The 25,918-nt window shown below is 37.5% G+C and overlaps 2 protein-coding genes across 2 annotated transcripts in view; one reads left to right on the forward strand and one right to left on the reverse strand.

Moving 5' to 3' along the window:
- Window positions 1–15,084: 15,084 nt before the first annotated feature.
- On the forward strand, window positions 15,085–15,997 carry LOC132352221 (olfactory receptor 10Z1-like). Its single transcript, XM_059902520.1, is given in 3 exon segments — window positions 15,085–15,550; window positions 15,553–15,867; window positions 15,870–15,997. Coding segments are annotated over 3 exon segments (909 nt in total).
- A 5,816-nt stretch (window positions 15,998–21,813) lies between these two features.
- The window catches only part of SPTA1 (spectrin alpha, erythrocytic 1), a 64,850-nt gene continuing 60,745 nt past the window's right edge, over window positions 21,814–25,918 (reverse strand). Inside the window, exons 47-51 of the mRNA XM_059902531.1 lie at window positions 24,897–25,084; window positions 23,948–24,001; window positions 23,412–23,558; window positions 22,487–22,631; window positions 21,814–21,939 (exon numbers count right to left, since the gene is read on the reverse strand). Of these exons, the coding sequence (XP_059758514.1) occupies window positions 21,814–21,939; window positions 22,487–22,631; window positions 23,412–23,558; window positions 23,948–24,001; window positions 24,897–25,084 (660 nt within the window). The remainder of the gene's footprint in view (window positions 21,940–22,486; window positions 22,632–23,411; window positions 23,559–23,947; window positions 24,002–24,896; window positions 25,085–25,918) is intronic.

A 25,918-nucleotide genomic window follows, 5' to 3' on the forward strand; every position in this document is an offset into this window, starting at 1 on the left:
GTGTTTTGGGGTGTCTGTGGCCTTATTATGATTTTAGGCAGCCTGTATACTAATGGATGGGGTTGTGTTCCTATCTTGCTAGTTGTTTGGCATAGGGTGTCCAGCACTGTAGCTTGCTGGTCATTGAGTGGAGCTGGGTCTTTGCGTTGAGATGGAGATCTCTTGGAGATTTTCACCATTAGATATTACATGGAGCTGGAAGATCTCTTGTGGATCAGTGTCCTGAACTTGGCTCTCCCACCTCAGAGGCACACCCCTGATGCTTGGCTGGAGCACCAGGAGCCTGTCATCCACATGGCTCAGAATAAAAGGCAGAAAAAAAAGAAGGAAATAAAGAGTAAGATAAAATAAAATAAAGTAAAATAAAATAAAATAAAGTTATTTAAATGAAAAATAATTATTAAAAAATATTTTAAAGAAGTAATTAAAAAAAAAGAAAGAAAGAAAGAAGAGAGCAACCAAACCAAAAAACAAATCCACTAATTATAACAAGTGCTAAAATCTTTACTAAAAAAACCCAAAAAACAATAAAATGGACAGACAGAACCCTAGGACAAATGGTAAAAGCAAAGCTATACAGAGTAAATCACACACAGAAGCATACACATACAAACTCACAAAAAAGAAAAAGGGAAAAAATAATATATTGTTGCTCCCAAAGTCCATCTCCTCAATTTGGGATGATTCATTGTCTATTCAGGTATTCCACAGATGCAGGGTACATCAATTTGATTGTGGAGATTTAATCCGCTGCTCCTGAAGCTGCTGGGAGAAATTTCCCTTTCTCTTCTATGTTCGCACTGCTCCTGGGATTCAGCTTTGGATTTGGCCCTGCCTCTGTGTGTAGGTCGCCTGAGGGCGTCTGTTCTTCGCTCAGACAGGATGGGGTTAAAGTAGCAGCTGATTCAGGGGCGCTGGCTCACTCAGGCCGAGGGGAGGGAAGGGTACAGAATTCGGGGCGAGCCTGCAGTGGCAGAGGCTGGTGTGATGTTGCACCAGCCTGAGGCTTGCCATGTGTTCTCCCCGTGAAGTTGTCCCTGGATCACGGTACCCTGGCAGTGGCGGGCTGCACAGGCTACTGGGATGGGAGGTGCGGATAGTGACCTGTGCTTGCACACAGGCTTCTTGGTGGCTGCAGCAGCAGCCTTAGCATCTCATGCCCGTCTCTGTGATCTGCGCTGATAGCCGCAGCTTGCCCCTGCCTCTGGAGCTCTATTAAGCGGCGCTTTTAATCCCCTCTCCACGCACCAGGAAACAAAGAGGCAAGAAAAAGTCTCTTGCCTCTTCGGCAGCTCCACACTTTTTCCCTGACTCCCTCCCAGTTGGCTGTGGCACACTGGCCCCCTTCAGGCTGTGTTCACGCAGCCAACCCCAGTCCTCTCCCTTGGATCCGACCTCCGAAGCCCGAGCCACAGCTCCCAGCTCCCAACAGTCCCAGCGGGTGAGCAGACAAGCCTCTCGGGCTGGTGAGTGCTGGTCGGCACCGATCCTCTGTGCAGGAATCTCTCTGCTTTGCCCTCTGCACCCCTGTTGCTGCGCTCTCCTCCGTGGCTCCGAAGTTTCCCCTCTCTGCCACCCGCAGTCTCCGCCTGCTAAGGGGCTTCCTAGTGAGTGGAAACCTTTCCTCCTTCACATTAAAGGCTGTGCCTCCACAGCTCCCTCCCACTGGTGCAAGTCCCGTCCCTATTTTTTTGTCTCTTTTTTTTCTTTTTTGTTTTGCCCTACCCAGATATGTGGGGAGTTTCTTGCCTTTTGGGAGGTCTGATGTCTTCTGCCAGCATTCAATAGGTGTTCTCTAGGAGTTGTTCCACATGTAGATGTATTTCTGATGTATTTGTGGGGAGGAAGGTGATCTCCATGTCTTACTCTTCTGCCATCTTGAAGCTGCTCCTCCTGAAATTTTTTCTGCCCAGCTAGTGACTCTAGGTATTCTTTGATAATTCTATATCTCATTTAATCTCATCCTCCTTGTACTTCCACAACATGTTTTTCTTTATATTTAATGCATTCCCTCATTTTTGTATACATTGACCTATGATTTTTCCTCTACTGCACATCAACATAATTAATAACTCATTTGTAGAGCACACATTTTGCCAAATTCTTTCATATGTTTATTGAATTTATTCTTCACAACATAAAGTAAATGACATTGACAAGTATGAAATGTATAAGGCAGGTGTGATTATTTTTTTCATTATAGAAATAAGATAATTATATCTATGAAGTGTCATATTTGTAACAATAATCAAACTGTTTTGACTTAAATGGTACTTTTTTTTTTATTTATCAATGTTTTCTCCTTGAGGAAACAGACTATGAGTCATATATGTCTTCACTTTTAAGGGTACTGGAGAGCATTTCAAGAATAATGATTTATTGTAATTGTTGGATGAGTAGGTCAATTTTTTTTTAAACTGCTGAATATATAAAAATTTCTATTTTATTTTGTTATTCAACAATGTATAGCATGTGATCTTGGGCATGGAGATTAACAGACCTTTCACTGTTCATTAGATTTGGTTCAGGCTAATATTAAGAATTCTTATGGGAGATAACCTCATTGTAGTTTTGATTTACACTTCTCTAATAATTAATGATGTTGAGCATCTTTTCATGTGCTTTTTGGCCATCTGTATGTCTTCTTTGGAGAAATGTCTCCTTAGATCTTCTACTCGTTTTTGATTGGGTTGTCTGTTTTTTTGATATAGAACTGCATGTGCTGTTTGTATATTTTTGAGATTAATCATGTGTTGTTCACTTCATTTGTAAATATTTTCTCCCATTCTGTGGATCGTCTTTTTGTTTTGTTTATGGTTTCCTTTGCTGTGCAAAAGCTTTTGAGTTTAATTAGGTCCCATTTGTTTCTTTTTGTTTTTATTTTCATTACTCTAGAAGGTAGATCCAAAAAGATATCACCTCACACCTGTCAGAATGGCCATCATCAAAAAGTCTAGAAACAATAAATGCTGGAGAGGGTGTGGAGAAAAGGGAACTCTCCTACACTGTTGGTGGGAATGTAAATTTGTACAACCACTCTGGAGAACAGTATGGAGACTCCTTAAAAAACTAAAAATTGAACTACCATATGATCCAGCGATCCCACTCCTCAGTATATATCTGAAGAAAACCATAATCAAAAAGATACATGCACCCTGATGCTCATTTCAGCAGTATTTACAACAACCAAGACATGGAAGCAACCTAAATATCCATTGACAGAGAAATGGATAAAGATGTCGTGGCACACATATACAATGGAATACTACTCAGCCACAAAAAGAATGAAATAATGCCATTTGCAAGAGCATGGATGGACCAAGAGATTACCAGACTAATGAAGTAAGTCAGACAAAGACAAATATCATATGATATCACTTATATGTGGAATCGAAAAATAAATGATACAAATGAACTTTTTTACAAAACCAAGAAGACTCACAGACTTCAAAAACAAACTTATGGCTACCAAAGGGGAAATGTGAGGGGGGGAGGAATAAATTAGGAGTTTGGGATTAACATATACACACTACTATATATAAAATAGATGATCAACAAGGACCTACTGTATAATACAGTTAACTCAGTATTCTGTAATAAACTTTATGGGAAAAGAATCTGAAAAAGAATGGATATATGTATATTTATAACTGAATAACTTAGCTGTACACCTGAAACTAACACAACATTGTAAATCAACTATACTCCATATAAAATTAAAATTAAATTAAAAAAAAAGCATTCTCAAGGGAGAATCTAGCTAGTCACTGTGAGTCAGAAGAAGCACTAGGAAAGTGGTTTAAATTATAAATGTTTCCAGAAATATTTCACAACCTACTGACTCTACCGTATAGATCTCTTTGATTATTTGTCCTCTTAGACCTGACAAGACTTTTGTTCTTTCATAGTCACACATGAGTCACATGACCTAATTTTTCCTGTGAAGTCTTTCTCCATCCCTGTTTCTCTCTCTCACTGTAACCACAGCTTCTTATCTGTAATTATCTTCCAAAGAGAAGACTAGAGTATTCCTCTGACTGTTTTCCTAAGCATATATTATGTTGGACAGTGTTGAATTGATCCATGGGCTTCATCAATACAGCCTTTTAGGTAAGCCACCTAGTATCCAAACTCAGTGTGAGTCTCCTTGGTACCCAAATCTATGCTTGCAAATTACTGTTTCACTTTCCCCTATAAACAGCTTTCTGAAGCATTCTGGACTGCTTCAAAAGAATTTATCTCCCTGTCAAGAAATACTGAATTCTAATATGCCCCTTTGTCTCTCACTAAGCTATTTGAAAAATTCCATCAGTAAAGCAATTTACACACTAAAGTTTGTAAAGTCTCATGACTCTTCACAGTAAATACGTAATAATGCAATTATATGGATTGTGACACTAAGGATTAAATAAGTACCCCAAATTGGGAAAATATATATTATTTATGTACATATTTATATTTATCACATATAATCATAAATATGTATTTATATTTATTATATTATATATGCTGCACCCTACACTCAGCTATCTCTGAAATTGTCGCTACGTCAGTTATTCTGAAATTTAATTTGGGATATGGATTTACTGACAAAAGAAATACACACTCTTTCCAAAGGTAAAGAGAAATGATAATTTGGAGAAAATATAGTGACAATTAGTTATGATGAAAAGAGAATCAGACCATCTAGAACAGTTTCCTACCTTGTGTATTTTATCAGGGTTCCAATGCCAATTCAGTGTTACAGTTATATTCTTCCAAAATAGTCTTCACATTGTTGGAAGCATACTTTGTTCTTCACTCAAAAGAGGCAAAGATCAACTTAGTATGAAAATCACTGGTCAAAGACTCTGTATTCTTAACTTTATCACTCCTAATTTAGTGACATTGGGAAAGTCTCTGTACCTCCTGGGTCTAAGTTTCCCCACCTAGGAAGTGAGAAAAGAGGTCCTGACTTTGTGTAGTTCAGCTTTCTATGGCTCTAGAGTTTTTAGACATGAGGTGTGAGCCTAGGCCAATGTGCTAGTTCCCAACACTCAATAAATTGCAGTGGCTTAGAGCCTTGCCACCTACTCTTTTAGAGATAGTATCTGATAATCGTCAGGGATTGAGGTTCCTCAGTTCTAGAGCCTTGGTTCTGGTTAGGAGTCCTTCAGGGACTTCTCTCTTCTTTCATCAGAGAGAGTAAAAGATTTTTCTTTCTCAACTTTGTAATTTCTTCTCATTAGTTGCAGGGCTTTGTGTAATATGTAACTTGTAAAACTCTTCTGGTCATCTCTGGGGATTTAAAACTTGCAGGATTCATATTCTGCCCATAACCAAGGCTTCCTGCAACTTCATAAGTTTCATTTTGGCAGGGAGGGGAGTAACCTGCATCCCTAATGCTCATTCAATTCACTTTTCCACTCATTATAAACACTTTCCCTCTAATCACTGATTCTTCCCTGGGTATCATTTAAGAGCTTACAGTGTTTAAAGACTGTACTATGGGAGAACTCAGAAAAGTATTAGGAATAGTATCTTCTTACAGGGATGGATACCTTGGTGGAAGAAATGTTATGGACCCAAATTGGGTCTGCTCACCCATTCCCACTAAAACCAATGTACTGACTTTGGGTGTGATGAAGGAAAGTGTAGCATTTATTACAAGGCCAGGCAAGGAGAATTGGTGGCAGTGCTCAAAAAAATCTGAACTCCCAAATGGATTTCAGGGAAGGATTTTTAAAGGCAAGTTGAGGGAGAGAGTTGCAGGGTGTGTGATCAGTTCATGAACGATTCTCTGATTTTTTGATGGTGAGGTAACAGGGTGGTGTCTCAGGGGTTAACACCACCTCATCAATCTTTAGGGTCCAGGCAGATTGGGAGCTACATGCTCATGTCATCATGAAATTAACTTCTTCCACTCAGTGGATGTTTTAATATCCGTAAAACAACTCAGGAATGTATGTCAGACACTGTTATCTATGTCCTCCAGGGAGAAAGTAAAGGTTGTGTAACTCTGCTATGTGGCTGATGTATTGTTTAGTGTTACGAGTTCTCCTGGAACAACTACTGTTTTTGTTACTACGTGTTCACATTCTTCCAATTATTAACAATTGAACCAGATTTTTGTGACTCAGGGGAGGTCTGGGAGACTAAAGCTTTTCTACAAATAAGATGTAGGCAGAGGACATCGGGGGAGGGAAGGCCCCATAGGGACCTGCTTGATTACAACTCCCCATTTTCTCTGATATTCCTCAGTTGTGAGGGGGAACAAGTGCAGGACAAGAAAGGGAATAAAGTTATGGATAGAGAGGTTAATCATAAACTTGACAGAGGAACTTGGTCTTAGGGGGACTCATTTTCAGAATGAAGGTAGAGCCAATGAAAGTGAGTTATCCTGTAGTGTGTTGAGAACTCAAACAGTGGTCAGACAAGATAAGAGAAAATGAGCCAGAGTGGTCAGAGAAGGTACCATGGAGAAGTGTTGGGAAGACTTCTAAAACAAGAGATGTTGGTATTCTAGTTCATGGTGGGATAAAGTATCTTGTTGTAGTCCAACACTTCCACTGATGTAATGACTACATAAAATTTGTTAAATAAACATATTTCAAAAGTAGTATAGATATATAGATATTGGATTGGCCAAAAAGTTCATTCGGTTTCAAGTAAAAATAAAAGACACATTTTTCATGTTCACCAAGAACTTTTTTGAACAACGTGTTCATTAACCTAATGAACTTTTTGGCCAAACCAATACATAGATATAATGACACTGAGATTTTAAAAACTCTTAAAGAATATATATGGATGACTAAGGGGAACCTGGAAAGATGTTAAGCTTTATAAGTCATTAGGATATACAAATTAGAAGTACAATATGATTCTACTACAGAACTATTAGATGTCTAAAAATTAAAAAAAAAAAAAAAAAAAAAAGGCCATACTAGTATTAGTGAAGATTTAGAAAACGGTAACTCATACACTTCTGCTGGTGATATAAAAATGACAAAATATATGGGCATTTTGGTGAAGTTTTTGACAATTTTTTAAAAAGTTTAATTTGCTTATATCCCAGACTAAATGTTATATATTAAATTTATTTGTTATCCCCTCTAAATACAACTAAATAACCTGGAAATACTTCAACAGACAATAATAAATGACTCTGAAAAGGGAAAAGGAGAATATGGATAGACTGGGGAATTCAGGACTTGAAGAATATACCACAGTGAGTCCCCAAATATTTTATTTTATCCCCCATTTATCTCAGACTGGGATGTGGAAAGCCTTGTAACATTCGACCTGAAGCTGTCAATGGGCATGAGCAACAAAAAAAAAAAAAAAAAAAAGAGGAAGGAGATTAAATTAAATACTAAAAATATGTTCTCTCTTGCCAAAAGACCAGGAAACCAGAAGGGACTTAATAGAGATACACATAGTCAATGGCAGTGGGGATTCTACTCTGCCTGTAGCTGTAGTGTCAGCAGACCTGGAATTTTAACTCAGCCCCCACTTCATACCAGCAAGCCCTGCCTGTCTGTCTAAAGTAGCATTGCCAGCAAGGCCTGGAAAGTAGCCCATCCTACATCTAACAGGAAGATAAACCATATCCTGTACCACAAGATCAAAAAATTAAAGGGATGAAACTGTACAGAATTTATTATGGTTCTCCAACCTGATAGAATCAGTTAGAAATCAACAGCAGAAAGAATATAGGAAAATTTATGAACATGTGAAAAAAAATTCTAAACAATCCATGGGTCATAGAGGAGGTCTCAAAGAAAATAAAAACAATACATATACCTGAATCAAAATGAAATTACAGCTTAAAATTTGTGGGATGCAGCTAAAGCAGTACTGAAAAGTACATTTATAGCAATAACTGCTTACATTAGAGAAGAAAGGTCTCAAATAAATAATCTAAGTTCTATCTCCAGAAACTAGTAAAAGAAGAACAAAATTGTTTCCCAACTTCATTATAGGTTTAATACAATGCCTTTCAAAAATCCCAGAAAGGTTTTGTTTGTTTGTTTGTTTTTGTAGAGAAAGAAAAAATTAATCTGTAATTTATATGGAAAGTCACAAGCCCTTGAATATCTACAACAGTTCTTGAAAAAGAAGAATAAAATGAAAGTAATCATTCCATCTGATATTAACATCTACTGTATAGCTACATTAATCAAGACAGTGCAATATTGGCAGAATTTATTAAAGAGCCTGACTTCATATTTTGGTTTTCTGACAGTTTATAAACCGTTATATCCCTTCCTCTTCCCCTTCTACCACACATCTGGGCAAGCTGATAAAAAAGGCCAGTGCTCCAACCATGGAAAGCTTCTGCATGGGAAATCTCACCCTGCATTCTCTCCCTAGTCCTCATAAAAATGCCAAGCCAGTCTCCTCTTCCCACTGCATCAAGTCATTTAAGATCTCTTTGGGAAATGTCCTTTATATTGGGAGTTGTCCATTCTTAGTAAGGGGAGATAAATAATCTCCCCACATAAAATATTCCCTTACATTGCATATATTGATATTTTAATATACTTCAGTAGTTCTTTTTTTAAAAAAAAATTAATGGAATTTAAATGCAATAGTAATTTGTTACCTTGCATCTTACATTTAAAACATAGCTTTTATTTTCTCTATGAACTTTGCTGATATATGTTTATATATATACATATATATACTTATAAGTTTCTAACTGATCATCTTATCAAACTTCTCTGCAACAACATATTTACAGGTTGATTTTTTAATCTTTTAATATATTTTTGGTAAAAGAAAATTTGAATAAATGTAAATAAAAATTTGATAGAAAATTATCCATGAATAAGAGATGCTTCAAAAATTAATATATATCTAATATATATCTAATGGATAATATGTATTCATTATATTTATTATAATGAATAAATAATATTTATTCATTATAATATATTTATTAGATATGTTCAATAGATATATCTAATATATCCATGAATAATATTTCTTTTTGCTAAAACAAGATTGATCAGGATTATTTTTATTCCAGTTTTCAAAAAAATAAATGCAGCTTAATTCTCTGAATTCCTTCTAAGTTATATTTCATTAGTAGCCTAATGGTCCATCATTAAAAGTGAGTTTTAATAATTTATTGGAGGACAATATTATTACTTCTTTTTTTCTATTGTTTTTTAAAAACAATGATGTGAAATCTTCTGGGCTTGCAAAAAAAATTATTGCCTATCGTTAACATTCAACTTTTCAATTTCTGAAAATCTTATCATGAAAGGATTTTCCATTTATTATCAAGTGATTGTCAGTTATAATTGTTTATCTATTACTTATAAACACTTTGACAAACTTTTCTATATTCAGAAGTTTGGGGGAAATATAAATACTATTGATTTCAATCACCTTGTTCAGTAGACTTTTTATTAAAATCTTTAGCTTATAACATACTTCAGCTATCTATAGATCTATCCCTCTATTTCCCTAATATTCAAAAATGTTTGAGTTAACAGATTTCACTCATTCTATTTAGGAAACTCTCTGTGATAAAACTTATCTGACAAAAATAGGACCTCTGCTTCCAGAGGATGAAGTAGGAATACTTTTCCTCATTCCTCCCACTTAGTACAACTAAAAACTGGGCATTATATCTAAAACATATAGAAGAAGTCTCTGAAATCAACACAGATGCTTTCCCAACAAAAACAAACAAACAAAAAAGCCCTGCTCCTTCTAGTCAAAGGACCAGAAAAGCGGCTGCCTATTAAGACAGAAGAAAAACTATTACTTAGAGAAGTACCATTTTACTACAGATAAATACCATAGAAAATACTCTAACACCACCTGCACCCATACCAAATAAAGTAGGGAGCTTGAATTTCCACGCTTATGAGGCTGTAACAAGGTGCCCTAACATCTTCTCTGGTATGATGTCAGAGAAGGGTAAGTAGGGAACTAGAATCCCTGAAGGTTGGTAATTAGCTCCCCTCATTGCTGAGTGAACACCAAACAGGAAAAACCCCAAAGAAATCCACACCAAGATACAAATAGTCAAACTTCTGAAAACTAAAGATAAAGGAATAATCTTGAGATCGCTGAAAAAAAAAAAAGACATTTTACCTATAGTGAAAAACAATTAAGTACAGATTTTTCATCAGAAATAGAAGGAAGTGTTTTGCAGAGAAATGAATTTCTTTGCCAGCTGATAGGTGGTATGTGTTTTCAAAATTTCATAAACATGAACACTTAAGAGAAAAACCTAATTTTCCAGAGAAAGCAACATCTTCAGCTTAATATAATTTAATTGTCCAAAGAGCAGATGCAAATGGTCTAACACTAATAATCTATTTCAAACTTTTATTATTTTAATTTTTCAATTTACTTTTTATTGAGATAATGAGGAATCATTGGTTTATAACCTTATTAAATTTAATGTGCACAACTTTATATGTCCAGTTCTGTATATACTATAGTGTGGTAACCACCAAAATTTTAGTTTCCATTCATCACCATATAGTTGATCCCATTTACCCTTTTCCCTCTCCCCAGATGCTTCTCCTCTGGTAACCATTACTCTGTTTTAGATATCTATGTGTTTATTTTGTTTGGATTGGTTTGTTCATTTATTTTGTTTGCTTGTTTGTCCTTATATTCCACATTAAAAACTTTTATTTATTTTTTAAAATTTTTATTGGAGTATAGTTGATTTACAAATTTGTGTTAGTTTCAGGTATACAGCACAGTGAAATCAGTTATACATATAATCACTCTTTTTTTTTTTAGATTCTTTTCTCATATAGGTCACTACAGAGTATTGAGTAGAGTTCCCTGTGCTATACAGCAGGTTCTTATTAGTTATCTATTTTATCTGTTAGTTATCTATAGCAATGTGTATATGTCAGTCCCAGTATCCCAATTTATCCCTCTCCCTGCTTATCCCCTGGTAACCATAAATTTGTTTTCTACACCTGTGACACTACTTTTGTTTTGTAAATAAGTTCATTTGTACCCTTTCTTTTTTAGATTCCACATATAAGTGATATCATATTTGTCTTTCTGTGTCTGAGTTACTTCACTCAGTATGATAACATCTAAGTCCATCATATTGCAGCAAATGACTCTTTAAACTCTTCCCAAAAAATTGCAGAGGAAGGAACACTCCCAAGCTCATTCTACGAGGCCACCATCACCCTGACACCAAAACCAGACAAAGATGTCATAAAAAAAGAAAACTACAGACCAATATCACTGATGAACATAGATGCAAAAATCCTCAACAAAATACTAGCAAACCAAATCCAGCAACACATTAAAAGGATTATACATCATGATCAAGTGGGATTTATCCCAGGGGTACAAGGACTCTTCAGTATACACATATCAATCAATGTGATACACCATATTAACAAACTGAAGAATAAAAACCATATGATCATCTCAGTAGATGCAGAAAAAGCTTTTGACAAAATTCAACACCCACTTATGATAAAAACTCTGCAGAAAGTAGTCATAGAGGGAACCTGCCTCAACATAATAAAGGCCATATATGGAAATGACTATTAAGTTAATGATATGAAAAACCAGAGAATCGTGACTCACCAAAACGTTGAACATCAAAGACAGCCTCTTCAATAAGTGGTGCTGGGAAAACTGGACAGCTACATGTAAAAGCATGAAATTAGAACACTCCCTGACACCATACACAAAAATAAGCTTAAAATGGATTAAAGACCTAAGTGTAAGGCCAGACACTGTCAAACTCTTAGAGGAAAACATAGGCAGAACACTCTATGACATAAATCACAGCAAGATCCTTTTTGATCCCCCTCCTAGAGAAATGGAAATAAAAACACAAATAAACAAATGGGACCTAATGAAACTTAAAAGCTTTTGCACAGCAAAGGAAACCATAAGCAAGACAAAAAGACAACCCTCAGAATGGCAGAAAATACTTGCAAATGAAGCAACTGACAAAGGATTAATCTCCAAAATATATAAACAGCTCATGCAGCTCAATATTAAAAAAACAGACAACCCAATCCCAAAATGGGCAGAAGACCTAAATAGACATTTCTCCAAAGAAGACATACAGATTGCCAAGAAGCACATGAAAAGCTGCTCAACATCACTAATTATTAGAGAAATGTAAATCAAAACTACAATGAGTTATCACCTCACACTGGTTAGAATGGTCATCATCAGAAAATCTACAATCAAGAAATGCTGGAGAGGGTGTGGAGAAAAGGGAACCCTCTTGCACTGTTGGTGATAATGTAAATTGATTCAGCCACTATGGAGAACAGTATGGAGGTTCCTTAAAAAACTAAAAATAGAATTACCATATAACCAGCAATCCCACTACTTGGCATATACTCACAGAAAACCATAATTCAAAAAGACACAAGCACCCCAATGTTCATAGCAGCACTATTTACAATAGCCAGGTCCTGGAAGCAACCTAAATGCCCATCGACAGACAAATGGATAAAGAAGATGTGGTACATATATACAGTGGAATATTACTCAGCCATAAAAAGGAACGAAACTGGGTCATTTGTAGAGACGTGGATGGATCTAGAGACCGTCATACAGAGTGAAGTAAGTCAGAAAGAGGAAAACAAATATTGTATATTAACGCATATATGTGGAACCTAGAAAAGTGGTACAGATGAACTGGTTTGCAGGGCAGAAATTGAGACACATATGTCGAGAACAAACGTATGGACACCAAGGAGGGAAAGCGGCGGGGGGGCTTGTGGTGGTGGTGTGATGAATTTGGTGATTGGGATTGACATGTTTAATGTATACACTGATGTGTATAAAATTGATGACTAATAAGGACCTGCTGTGTAAAAAAATAAATTAAATAAAATTCAAAAATTAAAAAAAAATAATAAATTAAAAAAAATCTACAGACAGTAAATGCTGGAGAGGGTGTGGAGAAAACAGAACCCTCCTACACTGTTGGTGGGAAAGTAAATTGGTACAACCACTATGGAGAACAGTATGGTGGGTCCTTACAAAACTAAAAATTGAACTACCATATGATCCAGGAATCCCAGTGCTGGGCATATATCTGAAGGAAACCATAGTCGAAAAGATACATGCACCCCAATGTTCACTGTGGCACTATTTACAATAGCCAGGATATGGAAGCAACCTAAATGTCCATCAACAGAGGAATGGATAAAGAAGATGTGGTACATGTACACAATGGAATATTACTCAGCCATAAGAAAATAACAAAATAATGTCATTTGCAGCAACGTGGGTGAACCTAGAGTTTGCCATATTGAGTGAACTAAGTCAGACAGGGAAAGACAAATATATGATATCACTCATATGTGGAATCTAAAAAATAAAAGGGTACAAATGAACTTGTCCACTAAATAGAAATAGAGTTACTGATGTAGAAAACAAACCTATGGTTACCAGGGGGTAAGGGGTGTAGGGATAAATTGGGAGACCGGGATTGACATATACACACTACTATGTATGAAATAGATAACTAGTAAGTACCTACTGTGTAGCACAGGGAACTCCACTCAATACTCTATAATGACCTCTATGGGGAAAGAAGCTAAAAAAAGAGTTGATATATGTATATATATAACCGATTCACTTTACTGTACAGCAGAAACTAACACAATATTGTAAGTAAACTATACTCCAACAAATATTAATTAAAAAATTAAAATAAAAAAATAAAATGAGAAAAAAATGTTTGATGTGTTAAGTGTATAAATTTGTTTCTGTTTTCTTTAAATAAAATCTCTTTCAGAAAAAAAAAGAAGAAAATGATACAATGTTTGATGCAAAATAGATATATAAATTATTGTTTGAATCACAATCTTAGCATCCCTTTGTTCACATTTCCTTTTCTGCTTTTCCCAGAAGAATATTTCCATTCAATGACAAGCACAAATAGATTGCTTCCTGAAACATGGCCCACTGGGACTGGAGAATCTTCAGAGAGAGAAGCTGTTTTGATGGAAGTAGATATGATTCACCACATGGGCATAGGGGTTTGGAAGATTCCCTGTTATCATTTGGGAACATCACTCTTTGTTCAGAATAGGAGTTTCTGAGCTGGATCTCAGGTCCCTTCTCCCACAGGCAGTGGGTCAGTCTAGTACATGGATGCTGAAAGGCAGGACTAGCCCTCACTATGAGCCTCTTCAGGTGAGTGGAGAATCCTCTTTTGCCTAATCTCTCAGGGACAGTGGAGCCTGACAGCTGATCTTTGGCTAAGGGATATGCAACTTGCCCTGAGCTCTGACTTTTCCTTCAGTGCTCTGCATAGACTCACATGAAAAAGGGCTTGTGGAACGAGTGTTATAGATACAAGAGATTATTGTTGAGCAAACTGTGTCTTATTCTGTATTCATGTTACTGTCCTACAGTGTCTGAGAAGAGTCATCATTGTTTGGGGGAAATAATGTTAGATTAGGACTCAAGGCACTTTTTCTCTGGTCTTGGCTTTCTATGACTTCAAGAAAACCACTTTACCATCTTGGCTCTGTTGCTTAGTCTATAAAATAATATCCATCAATCCACCCAACCTCAAGTTCTAACAGGCAACATGTCTGTGTCCACATGTGTATTATGTTGCAGTGTTATGTACGAGGTTGGTATGAATGTATGTGTGTTGTACATATCTACATATGTATGTGCTCTCTGAATATATATGCATTTACAATGTATGTGCACTGTAATGGTAATGTAATATTACCATTAATGTAATATTAATGGTAAATGTGCAGTGCAGAGTTTTAAATGTGTAAAATGTGCATAATTATGTGTGAGTGCTTTGCATGGGTATGCATGTATATATGTGCCTGCATATGTGTAGTCATGTATGTATGTGCACATATGTGCATATTGTGTATGTTTGTATTCATGTATGCACATATACACATGTGAGAATAGATCCATACATCCGTGTGTCTAATAAGTGTATTTCTGAAGTTTATTGCTGTCTAAAAAAGAGCTTTCTTTTTGAGTTACAACAAGTACAAGGAAATGAGAATCCACCTCATTTTGCCTTCTAAAGAAACAAGGCATCTTCTGGCAAGGTGGAAAGAATCAAATCTATCAGGGATGTCACTCAGAATGGAGCAAACCAATGCAACCTTCTGCAGGGGCTTTGTATTCCTTGGCTCCTCCATCTTTGGGAAACTGCAACTCCTGCTCTTCGCATTGTTCGTCTCCCTGTATCTTTTCACCCTGACCAACAATGTCTTCATTATCATAGTCATCAGGCTCGACAGCCATCTGCACACCCCCATGTACCTCTTCCTTTCCTTCCTACCTTTCTCTGAGACCTGCTATACCTTGGGCATTATCCCTAGGATGCTTTCCGGCCTGGTCAGGGGCGGGCAGGCCATATCCTATGTGGGCTGTGCTGTCCAAATGTTCTTCTCTGCTTCGTGGGCCTGTACCACCTGCTTCCTCCTGGCTGTCATGGGCTTTGACAGATATATAGCCATCTGTGCCCCACTACACTATGCCAGCCGGGTTGGCACCTCCTTCTTGAGTGGGTATCTCTTTGGGATGGGAATGACACTGGTCATTTTCCACCTTCCGTTTGCATCTCCCATGAGATCCAGCACTTTTTTTGTGACACGCTGCCAGTGCTGAGCCTGGCCTGTAGAGATACAGGCCTGAGTGAGCTAGGGATCCTTACCCTCAGCCTGTTAGTCATCCTGGTCTCCTTCTCCTTCATCACTATCTCCTACACCTGCATCCTGACAGCAATCCTGAGGATCCCCTCCAATGAGGGGAGGAAGAAGTCCTTCTCTACTTGCCCCTCACACCTCACAGTGGTCATTGTTCTTTATGGCTGTGCCTCCTTCATGTACTTGAGACCCAAAGCCAGTTACTCTCTTGAGCGGGATAGCTTATTGCTGTCATCTATACTGTGGTGACTTCCCTCCTCAATCCCACTGTTAATAGTCTAAGAAATCGGGCTGTGCAGACAACCCTGAGAAATGCTTTCCGAGGGAGATTGCTGGGTAAAGGATGAAGGCTACCCTAATGGGACAGTCTCCTCTATGTAGGCTGGACATACCCCAGAAACCCAGGCCAATGGGCCAGATATTCAGGGCTTTAGGCCAAAGCTACCCCACCTCCAATTCCCCGAGAGAGCCCCATCCTGTCTCTTGCATGCCCCCCCAGGGCTTCTGGGGAATGCAGATGCAGGGCTTCCTGCTCTTGTTATTGTGCTTAACTCACACTGATCTCAGAATCTGAATTTTCACTTTCAGCCTCCCATACACCATGCTTAGTTCCTGAAACCCAGCTCATTAAGAATTTTCTAACTGAGCTGAACAAGATGAGGGGAGTTTCAAGTGCCCAAGTTCAAAACAGGGCTGGCTGGGGCCCTGCCAGGGATACTGTAGAGATTTCTAAAATCATTACATAATTAGATTATCTGACCAATAATGTTCTTCCAAGATCTGAAACTCAGTGACTATCAGGTTGGCAAATCAGTTTGAATGCTTTCCTAAATGAAGAGGTCAGTTATTATTATTTTTTCTCTCCCAAAAGGTGTCTTTAATCTTTTTATGTAGTTGTCTTCTTTATCTCTGGCTCATTATTACTTTGGCCTCTTCTTTTTAATTGGCTCTTCTAGTTGGGTAACTTCTATTTCAGAAAATATATTTATTTCCTATTTTCCTCAATAATAGCTGTTGCTCTCTAATGGCCTCCTAATCTTGGGTGTAAGGACCTCCTCACTTGGGTCACTCCCTAGTATGGATACTACTCTTTAGAATCTATGGTGGAACTCTCTATCCTGCTTATTTTACTTTCCACTCACAATATGTCATGCACGGTACCAGACATTTCTAGGGATAAGTAAAGGTGGAATGAATTCACACAGTTGTCAGGAAGGAGTTTGAATACAGATTCTGCCACTTACAGTGTGACCCTGGGTAAGTTATTTAATCCTTCTCAGCTTCAAAGTCCTCACCTGTAAAATGGTTGTAGCTTTGTAGTTTTGTGTTGCTGACTAAACAGGGTCATACATGTAAATAATTTAGTGCAATAACTGGATCATAATAATCTTCCAATAAATGTCAGCTGCTACTATTAATAATGTGCTAAGCAAAGTGATACTGGCTTTTAGTTTAGGGAGAGGTTATTCTCGGTGGAGGATCAGAGCAGATTTCATGTCTAAGGTAGTACTTGAACTTGTTCCCAAAGAATGAGTAAATTTTGAATGCAGTAAGTGGAAATAAAGTACATATATTCTAAGGAGACGGAACAGAATAACTACAGTCTCAGTGACAAGACAATGTAGGCTTATTACAGAGTGTGGTGAGTTGTCCAGAGGGACAAAAATATCTCACAAATGATGGGTGAAGTTAACTTGGGTTAAGATTTCTTTGAGGAGAGCATTGTGAATACCTTGCTTCAGACTTGATGCTTTTGGCAGTGGAAGGTAGGACACAGTATACCTTTGAGCAGAGAGTGGAGTTGAATCTGGGAAGTGATTTAGGAAGATTAATCCAGAAGCAGAGAGGATGATAAATCTCACCAAGCAGAAAACAGAGGCAAGAAGATCAGTAAGAAATCCATTGCCATCATTTAAAGAAAGGCAAAAAGACCTGAACAAGGATAGAGGTATTGGAAACTGAAAGAAATTGAAACATAAGAGATTTTGAAAATGTCAGATTCGTGTGATTCTTCAGTGAGTTAGAAGTGGGACAAGACTTAAGAGAGAGGAAAGAACTTACATTGGGGGAATGTTTTTTCAGATAGGAATCCATATTTTTCCATGCTCTCAGGGAAGAAACACATCCTTAGGGAGATTTCGGTGGAAATCAAATTTGGCAGGAAGAAAGCGAGTCCAGGAGAAGAGAATAGGTTGTAGAGAAGTAGGAGATTTAGTTAAATGGCAGAAAGGACTTGGGTTAGGGGAGAAAAGCCATGTACTCTAGGTTCCTTTTCACTAGGTCTGGAAGTAATCTCCTCATTGCATTGAGGTATTTGAGCAAATTCATTTCCAAAACGTATTCAGTTCATCTAGCATAACATTCCCTAAATGCACACTCAGCAATGATGGGTAAAGATGTTCTAAAAATTGCTATGTAATACTCAAAGGTCAATCTACCTTCCAAATGTGGTAGTCTTAAGTATGAAAGGGTATAAAAATCACATGAGGGGTCTTTCAGTATATGTTCCTGGAAGCCATCTCAATAGACCTTGACACAATTGATCTGGGGTGACAGGCAGAAATAGTTTACAAAATGTGCCTAGGTGATTCAAATTCCCTCCTTGGATTGCGAATATGGCCATGTGCTTAAAAAGAACAAATCCTCCTCCCAGTTATATACACACATATACACATAGCAAAGCAGAGGTTCCTCTGATGTGAACATGACCACATATGCCCAACTCATGGTTCTTTAAAGAGCCAATTAATTCCATAAAGCTCTGGAGTCAGATTTCCTGAGTTTAAAGCCTAGCTTTGCCACTTTTTATATGTGTGACCTAGAGGAAGTTTATTAACATTTCTGTGCCTCCATTCTCAATGGCAAAATGAAATTTTAACAGTATCTATTTTGTAGGCCTTTTTGTGATGATTAAGATAAAATCTTTATAATAGAGTCTGCCATACATGAAACACCCAATATGATCATATTTTATTTTATTTTTTTTAAAGAAATTCCTTTATTTATTTATTTATTTTTGGCTGTGTTGGGTTTTCGTTTCTGTGCAAGGGCTTTCTCTTGTTACGGCAAGCGGGGGCCACTCTTCATCACGGTGCACGGGCCTCTCACTATCGCGGCCTCTCTTGTTGCGGGGCACAGGCTCCAGACGCGCAGGCTCAGTAGTTGTGGCTCACGGGCCTAGTTGCTCCGCGGCATGTGGGATCTTCCCAGACCAGGGCTCGAATCCGTGTCCCCTGCATTGGCAGACAGATTCTCAACCACTGCGCCACCAGGGAAGCCCGACCATATTTTATTATTTGGAGTTTCTAGGCAGTATCACTTTAGCTTGACATATTTGTTACCTAGTTCATGCTGGCAGAAGCCAGCGCCGGCAGTGTCCAGCATCTTATATTTCATGATATAACCATCTAAAGAAGAGTAAAGTGCTGTTACCTGGCACAGTGTCTGACTGGAGAATGTAGGAAGATGGACCTAGATCCAGAGACCTGAGAAGAGTAGATACTGGGAAATGGATCAGGCTATAGGAAAAAAGAATCAGATGGCTTCCAGGCAAATGTTTGGCATCAGGGAAGCCCATAAAATGTAAAAGAGAGAGTTCTGTTAAGAGTGGAACAGTTTTTGAATCCCAACCAAGCAGTAGGAATCATAAAAGAAAAATCAAGAATGTAGCCACAGGGCTGGGTCTCAGAGGCAGGTTCCCCTCTATAAATTGTAAAGAAGAGAGTTACCAAGAAGCAGCAGGGATTCCAGTTCAAAGTAAGTAAACAGAACGTCAAGAAAAGATCACTATGAAATATGAGGAACTTAACCCTGAGATCAAGAGGAAAATTTGATACAAGTTCTAATTGTTATAATATTATAAATTGAATATTTATAGTCCCCAATTAAGTTATGTATGATAATTCCCATATTACCATTTTTTGCTTGAGTGTATGGGTGGTCAGAATTTGATTTCAGAAGATGCTGTATGTAACTCTAACAGTACCATCTTCTTAGGGCATTTTTGTTGATTCTTTAGATAAATACTATCTTCTTTAGCCTCTACATTATTAATCTCTTTTTATGAGATGGTACTAATGGTCCTTTGCCTTAAAGACTCACCACATGCCTAATAATCTGATTTAGGACTTACAGATACTTGGCAGGGTTCAGGAGAAGAATGGAACCATAGTCACCTTTGCCTTTGGTTATTACAAACATACATTTTTTAGATTTTCCATATTCGGGCAGTGTGATGTTAAATGATACTGAATTTTGATGGCTTACTGGGCTATGAATATTTTCACCTGTAATCATATTTGGTAACTCATAATTTGGTAACACAATTTAGACATTTATGAACATTTTTTGAAATACTTTTTTTATTGTCATATTTCATAGCACCCAATTGTTTAAGCAAAAATCAGTAAAAACACTTATACATTATTAGCAGCAAAGACAGCTTTATAGTTTTAACCAAAATTTCTTTAAATGGCTCCTTGTGACAGGATTTGTCCCTTAGCAAGGACTAATTTCTATGCAAAGAATGGGATTGAGACTTGAAATGGTAACCAAGTGGCAATATACATGGATTGGGAGGTAGAGACTGTTCGTGCAGGATACAAAAACAGCTAGGCAGTTTCATACTGAGCAAAGAAATGAACTAAGTCTTCTCACAAGCAAATGACACCATAAATTTTGACAAGTCAGAACAGAATGTCAGCATTCAAACCTGTTCAGATCAAACCTGGTCTGGAAATTATTTGGAAACAGCACCACCTCTTGTTTCTTTTCTTTTCTTTTCTTTTTTCTTTTTGAGCTATTTTTTTTATTAGAGTATAATTGCTTTCCAATGTTGTGTTAGTTTCTGCTGTACAGTGAAGTGAATCAGCTATATATATACCTATATCCCTTCCCTCTTGGATTTCCTTCCCCCACATCCCACTCATCTAGGTCACCACAGAGCACCGAGCCGAGCTCCCTGTGCTATACAGCAGGTTCCCACTAGCTATCTATTTTACACATGGTACTGTATTTATGTCAAACCTAATCTCCCAATTCATCCCACCCTCCCTTCCCCCTCTGTGTCCACATGTCCGTTCTCTACGTCTGTGTCTCTATTCCTGCCCTGCAAATAGGTTCATCTGTACCATTTTCTAGATTCCACATATATGCGTTAATATACAATCTTTGTTTTTCTCTTTCTGACTTACTTCACTCCGTGGAAGCAACCTAAACGTCCATCGAAAGATGAATGAATAAAGAAGATGTGGTACATATATATATAAAGGAATATTACTCAGCCATATATAGGAACAAAATTGGGTCATTTGTTTTTTTCCTTAATTCTATAAAAATTCTACTGACTCTTAACACTAATAGGAGATATAAGTAAATCAAAACAAGGATTCTTTTTATCACATTAAAATTTTGGAGAAAATTCAGGGACATACAGGACAAAAAGAAGACCTGCCATGCTCATATTTTGCTGTTCTGAGAGTAATAACATTCACTCTAATGGGGAAGTATGAAAAATGGACAGATTGAGAAGAAAATGTGTGTTGTGCTGGTCTTCTCTGTGTGATTCCATTTCATAGACTAAAATATTGGGGTTTCCCAGAATATCAAATATCTCCATTTTCAAATGTAAGAATTTAAACACATTTCAAGCTCAAGAAACATTGTTTGTAAGTTATCTTGCATCTTATGTATCTACTGTATCCAAGCACTTATTTACAGTGTAATTAGCTGCCTATATTTACATTACAGTACAATTCTCAGAAATATAGAAACCCAATTGAGTCAGGAACATTTTACTTCATATTGCTCTATCAAAAAGAACTTCAAAAATGTTTTTTTAAAGGAAATACTTTATTCTATAATCAGAAAAAAAAAAAACCCAAAATAATAAGGATAGGTAGAACCCAACAAACGAAAAATAGAGACCTTGTTTAATACCCCTCAGCAGTGACTAGTTGCATGTAAAATAAACCCATGGCCTCCTCTCCTCCAATTTTGTTAATGCCTTTATCTCCCAAGCTCGAGAATTTTTTCAGGTCCTGCAATAAATGTAAAACACACACACACACACGACTATCTTTCCACTCTCTGTACTTGCCTGTCTCCTTCATCTCCCAATACTTCCCACAACACCAAGATTCTCTGACCCAGGAAAAGCTGCTTATCACTTGCCAAAGTAGGAATTGATGAAGCCAACATAATCATAGCCAGCAGGCTGGCTTCGGCCCCGTGGGTCCATGTATTGCTGCATATGTGAGGCACAGAATGACACTTGTTCTGGGGTTAGGGCCTGAAACATAAAAAAAAAAAAAAAAAAAAAAAAATACAGTAATAAGAATTAAAAATAGCTGGCTCTTTGGGGCTTCTAATATGCCCTAAACTCAGGAAGTGGAGAGACTTTGGAAGAAGAAACCAGCCCTGGTCCTATCACGTGCTTTACTTATAGAAAGAAATCTATAATTTCTAATGAATAAGACCAACTCATCTCTTCAACTTAGTTCTTATCCAAAGAGTCCCATCTCACTCTGGCTGCACTATCTACACCATTCTCTAAATTTGACTTATTAAATAAACAGGATAAATAAATAACCTTAAAAGCCAAGTAGCATGTTTGGGATTGACATTGATAGTCATTAGAGATTGACTGTAGGTTTTTGAGTTGTGTCAAGACAACATGAGTGAGCAAAGCAAATGATATCTAGTGCATAATACTATCTGAGAAAAAGTGGGGGAGGGGAATGTGGTTGCCTATGGTAAGTAGGCAGCCAAGCCTGAGATGAACAAAATATAGATTATGATGAGAGTGTAATGAGAGTGGATGCAAACTGGAATCTGACCTGCTTCATGTCCTCTTTGGTAATATAGGCCTTGCCCTCTGCCAAGGCTTGGAAAGCATCCTCTAGTTCATCGCTGGACTTGATGTTCTCTGACTCCTTGTCGATCAGGAAGTCGGTATAGTCGGTTTGTGAGATATAGCCCTTTCTGTTGGAGAAATAGATCAGGAATTGTCCCCTCTTAAGACAAAGAGGAAGGCAGATCCCTTTCTCATCCTACTCAGTGTCTCAGACAGAGAGAAGCTGGATTCTCCAAGTGCTTTTCCCATCTCAGCTCTCTGAGACTATGGGCTAGGATCTCTATTTGACCCACATCCTCATGCCCTTACAACCAAATAAACCGTTTCCTAAGTTCTAGCCTCTGTTTCCACATGGGTCAGTCAGCCTGACTCTCTAAGTAGAATTTGGGGATTTTCCACTAACACCAGTCTCTAAGTATCTCAAGCTCTTCAAGTTGAGTTGAAGACCTCTATTTCTGATCTTCTTTGGTCCTTGGTATAAGAAAGAATTGGTCCTTAATAGAAACATAATCCCTCTATGACTCTGTTCCACCCTCACAAGCACACAACAACCCCATCTGCAGGAGGTGGCCTTTGAATAATCCATATCTCATTAAGATCTTACACAAGGGAAGGAATTATTCTCTCAAGTTCCTTTCTCAGAACCAGCTGAAATTCATAGATCAAACATAAACCAGGAATTGAACAAATTGCAGAGCTGGTGCCTGAGTTGGAGTTAGTGCCATGAACTTCTGAGCTAATCCTAAAAGGGCACCAAAAGCTGCTCAATTCATTTATGGTAGTCTGTATATTCCTACTCTCAAGATGAATTAATTTCATATTTTATGGATCATTTTACTTTCTGTGCTTGTCTCCCCCTCCCCAAGCCTCATTCCCTGCTATGGTCTGGCCCTTGGTCTTCCTCCTACCTCCCTGGATCAACAGCATCCAAGAATTTCTCAAACTTGGGCTCAGGTTCACCTTCCTCCACCATGGGCAAGTAGTAATTGAGCCCTCTCAGGCAGGACCGGAAATCTTTGTGACTTAAGCGACCTGTCAGATTCTCATCGAAGTGCCTAAAGAATAAAAACATTTTATCAAGTTCAATAGGAATCAGATTAAAAAAGAAAATAATAGTTCTTGTTGTACTAGTTGGGGCTTTAGTAACATTTCATAAGGTTATCAGTTGAGTGGAGAGCTTGCCTGTGTTTCCACACTTTTTTTTAAAACTTAATGGATGGAGGGAAATGAATAAAATGTTGAACATAAAATAAATGTATTTCCTAAAATCAAGGAATCTCATAGACATACTAAAAGCCAAGACTTGAAGCTAAATAACATATCTAGATCTTCAATTAAGATCCTACTAAACCACATTGAGGGAAAAAAAAAATAATAGTTACTTGGAAATTCATTCTGATTGTCTGGAAAACAAAGAACCAATCAACTCTGAAGTTATACTCACCTGAAGGCTGTTTCAAACTCCTGTAGTGTCTCTTTACTCAGACCAGTGATGTCTCTGAAAGGAAAAACAAAAATTAACCCATGAAATAAACAGAGAAATAAAAAAGACATGCCATAAGAATAAGAGAGGAATTTTAGTGACTATTATGCTAGTCAAGTGATCTAGTTCAGGGGTTGGCAAACTATGGTCCATGGGCCAAATCCAGTCGGTCACTCACTTTTGTATAGTCAGTGAACTGAGAATGGTTTTTACATGATTAAAAATAATCAAAAGAAGAAGTCTGTTTCCTTAAACATTAAAAATTATGAGAAGTTCAAATTTCAGTGTCCATAAATAAAATTTTATTGGAACATGTCCATGCTCATTCATTTATGAATTATCAATAGATGTTTTCTCTTCACAACAGCAGTGTTGAGTAGTTAAACCAGAGGTTATATGTCTCACAAATTGTACGATATTTATTATCAAGATCTTTACAGAAAAAGTTTGCCAATCTCTGATCCAGATAACTAATGCTGCCAAAATAGCTATGGAGAACTAAGGCTGCTCTGATATAATTAATTTATTTAGAAAAAAAATGAAATTTTCTCTTCTGCTCTATACTTTGAATATTTATTTCATTCTAGACATTTCGGGGGGAATTTTACAAAAGGGAACGCTTTCTGAAGAGGTCATATAAGATGGTGAATAGACTCAGAGAAATGGATGGTGAGTAGACACAGGGAGATGGGACCACTGTGACCCAGTTTATAATAGCCTCCTATAAAAAGAGAAATATTCATTCTGTGGGTCAGTAAAGAGAGAGAATATCGGTTCTGGGGATAGTGAATGTACTATCACTGAAGCAACTCCTGTATACAGTACCCCAAACTTTAGCTCTTGGAGCTAAGTTTCTAATACCTAACACCACCCACACCCTTGCCCAGCCCTGGCTGTAGGTTCTCAATACCTGGCTTGGATCTGTTGTTCTAGACTGTGTTGCCTTCTCATCCCAAGCTGGTAGAGCTGGTCCCATTGCTGAGCCAGCCCAATGGTGCTGTATTTAATGTCTAGGACCAGAGCCTCTTCTAAATTTTCCCCCAGGTCCTCAATCTTGGTCAGCTTACGCTTCATTGCCTGGATCTCCTTCTGCTTCCTCTGGAAAAAGACAAAGAGAGGCAGTCACCCAGCATATGAGATCCAAACCTAGGGATGATACAGAAGGTAAGAAGCTGATACATTTAGACTTCCCTTCATTGTTCCTTTTCAATTATCTTCAGGAGTTTTCCTCTCCTCTGTAAAAAATGAACTACTCAGGAAAACCACCTCACTTATATTTGTATTCCTCATTTATAAAGTGGCAGAAAGGTTAACTGATATGACTTCTATCATTCTGGTAATCTGTAGTATATAAATTTAAGTGTTAACAGTTATATACTGCAGATAAAGAAGGGTAGGATTTCCAGGATCCATGCTCCCAGTGACCTGCATCATGAATTATTTGCACTATTGATTGTGGTTGAGCTCTGAGGTCCACTTAAACTTCCCAGTGTTCACACTTCAGTGTCCTTCATTGGCTTGGACAGACTTCCACAAGACTCTTCTGTCATTCAGACATATTATATGCCAAACATCTGCATTTAGGTCATGTTTTCTGAACAAGGGAATGTCTTTTCCTAAAGAGGAGAGGAGTGAATTGGTTGTGATGAGCGGGGTAGTTGTGAAAACATATTAGATATTACAACGGTTTGTGGCCCTCCAAAAATCAATCCTGTCTGACAACATCTTTTTAGCATTAAGTTCTCTCATTAGGGATAAATTAGATTTAATTAGTTAATTTTTTCTTCTGGTGGTGGGGGGAAAGAAAATAAGGTTAAGGTTAAAAACACTGTTCTAGCCTACTGCTTTTTTTTTTTTCTTGCCATTTTATTTTATTTTTTTAACATCTTTATTAGAGTATAATTGTTTTACAATGGTGCGTCAATTTCTGCT

The sequence above is a fragment of the Balaenoptera ricei genome, chromosome 1, assembly GCF_028023285.1.
Source record: "Balaenoptera ricei isolate mBalRic1 chromosome 1, mBalRic1.hap2, whole genome shotgun sequence".
NCBI lineage: Eukaryota > Metazoa > Chordata > Mammalia > Artiodactyla > Balaenopteridae > Balaenoptera > Balaenoptera ricei.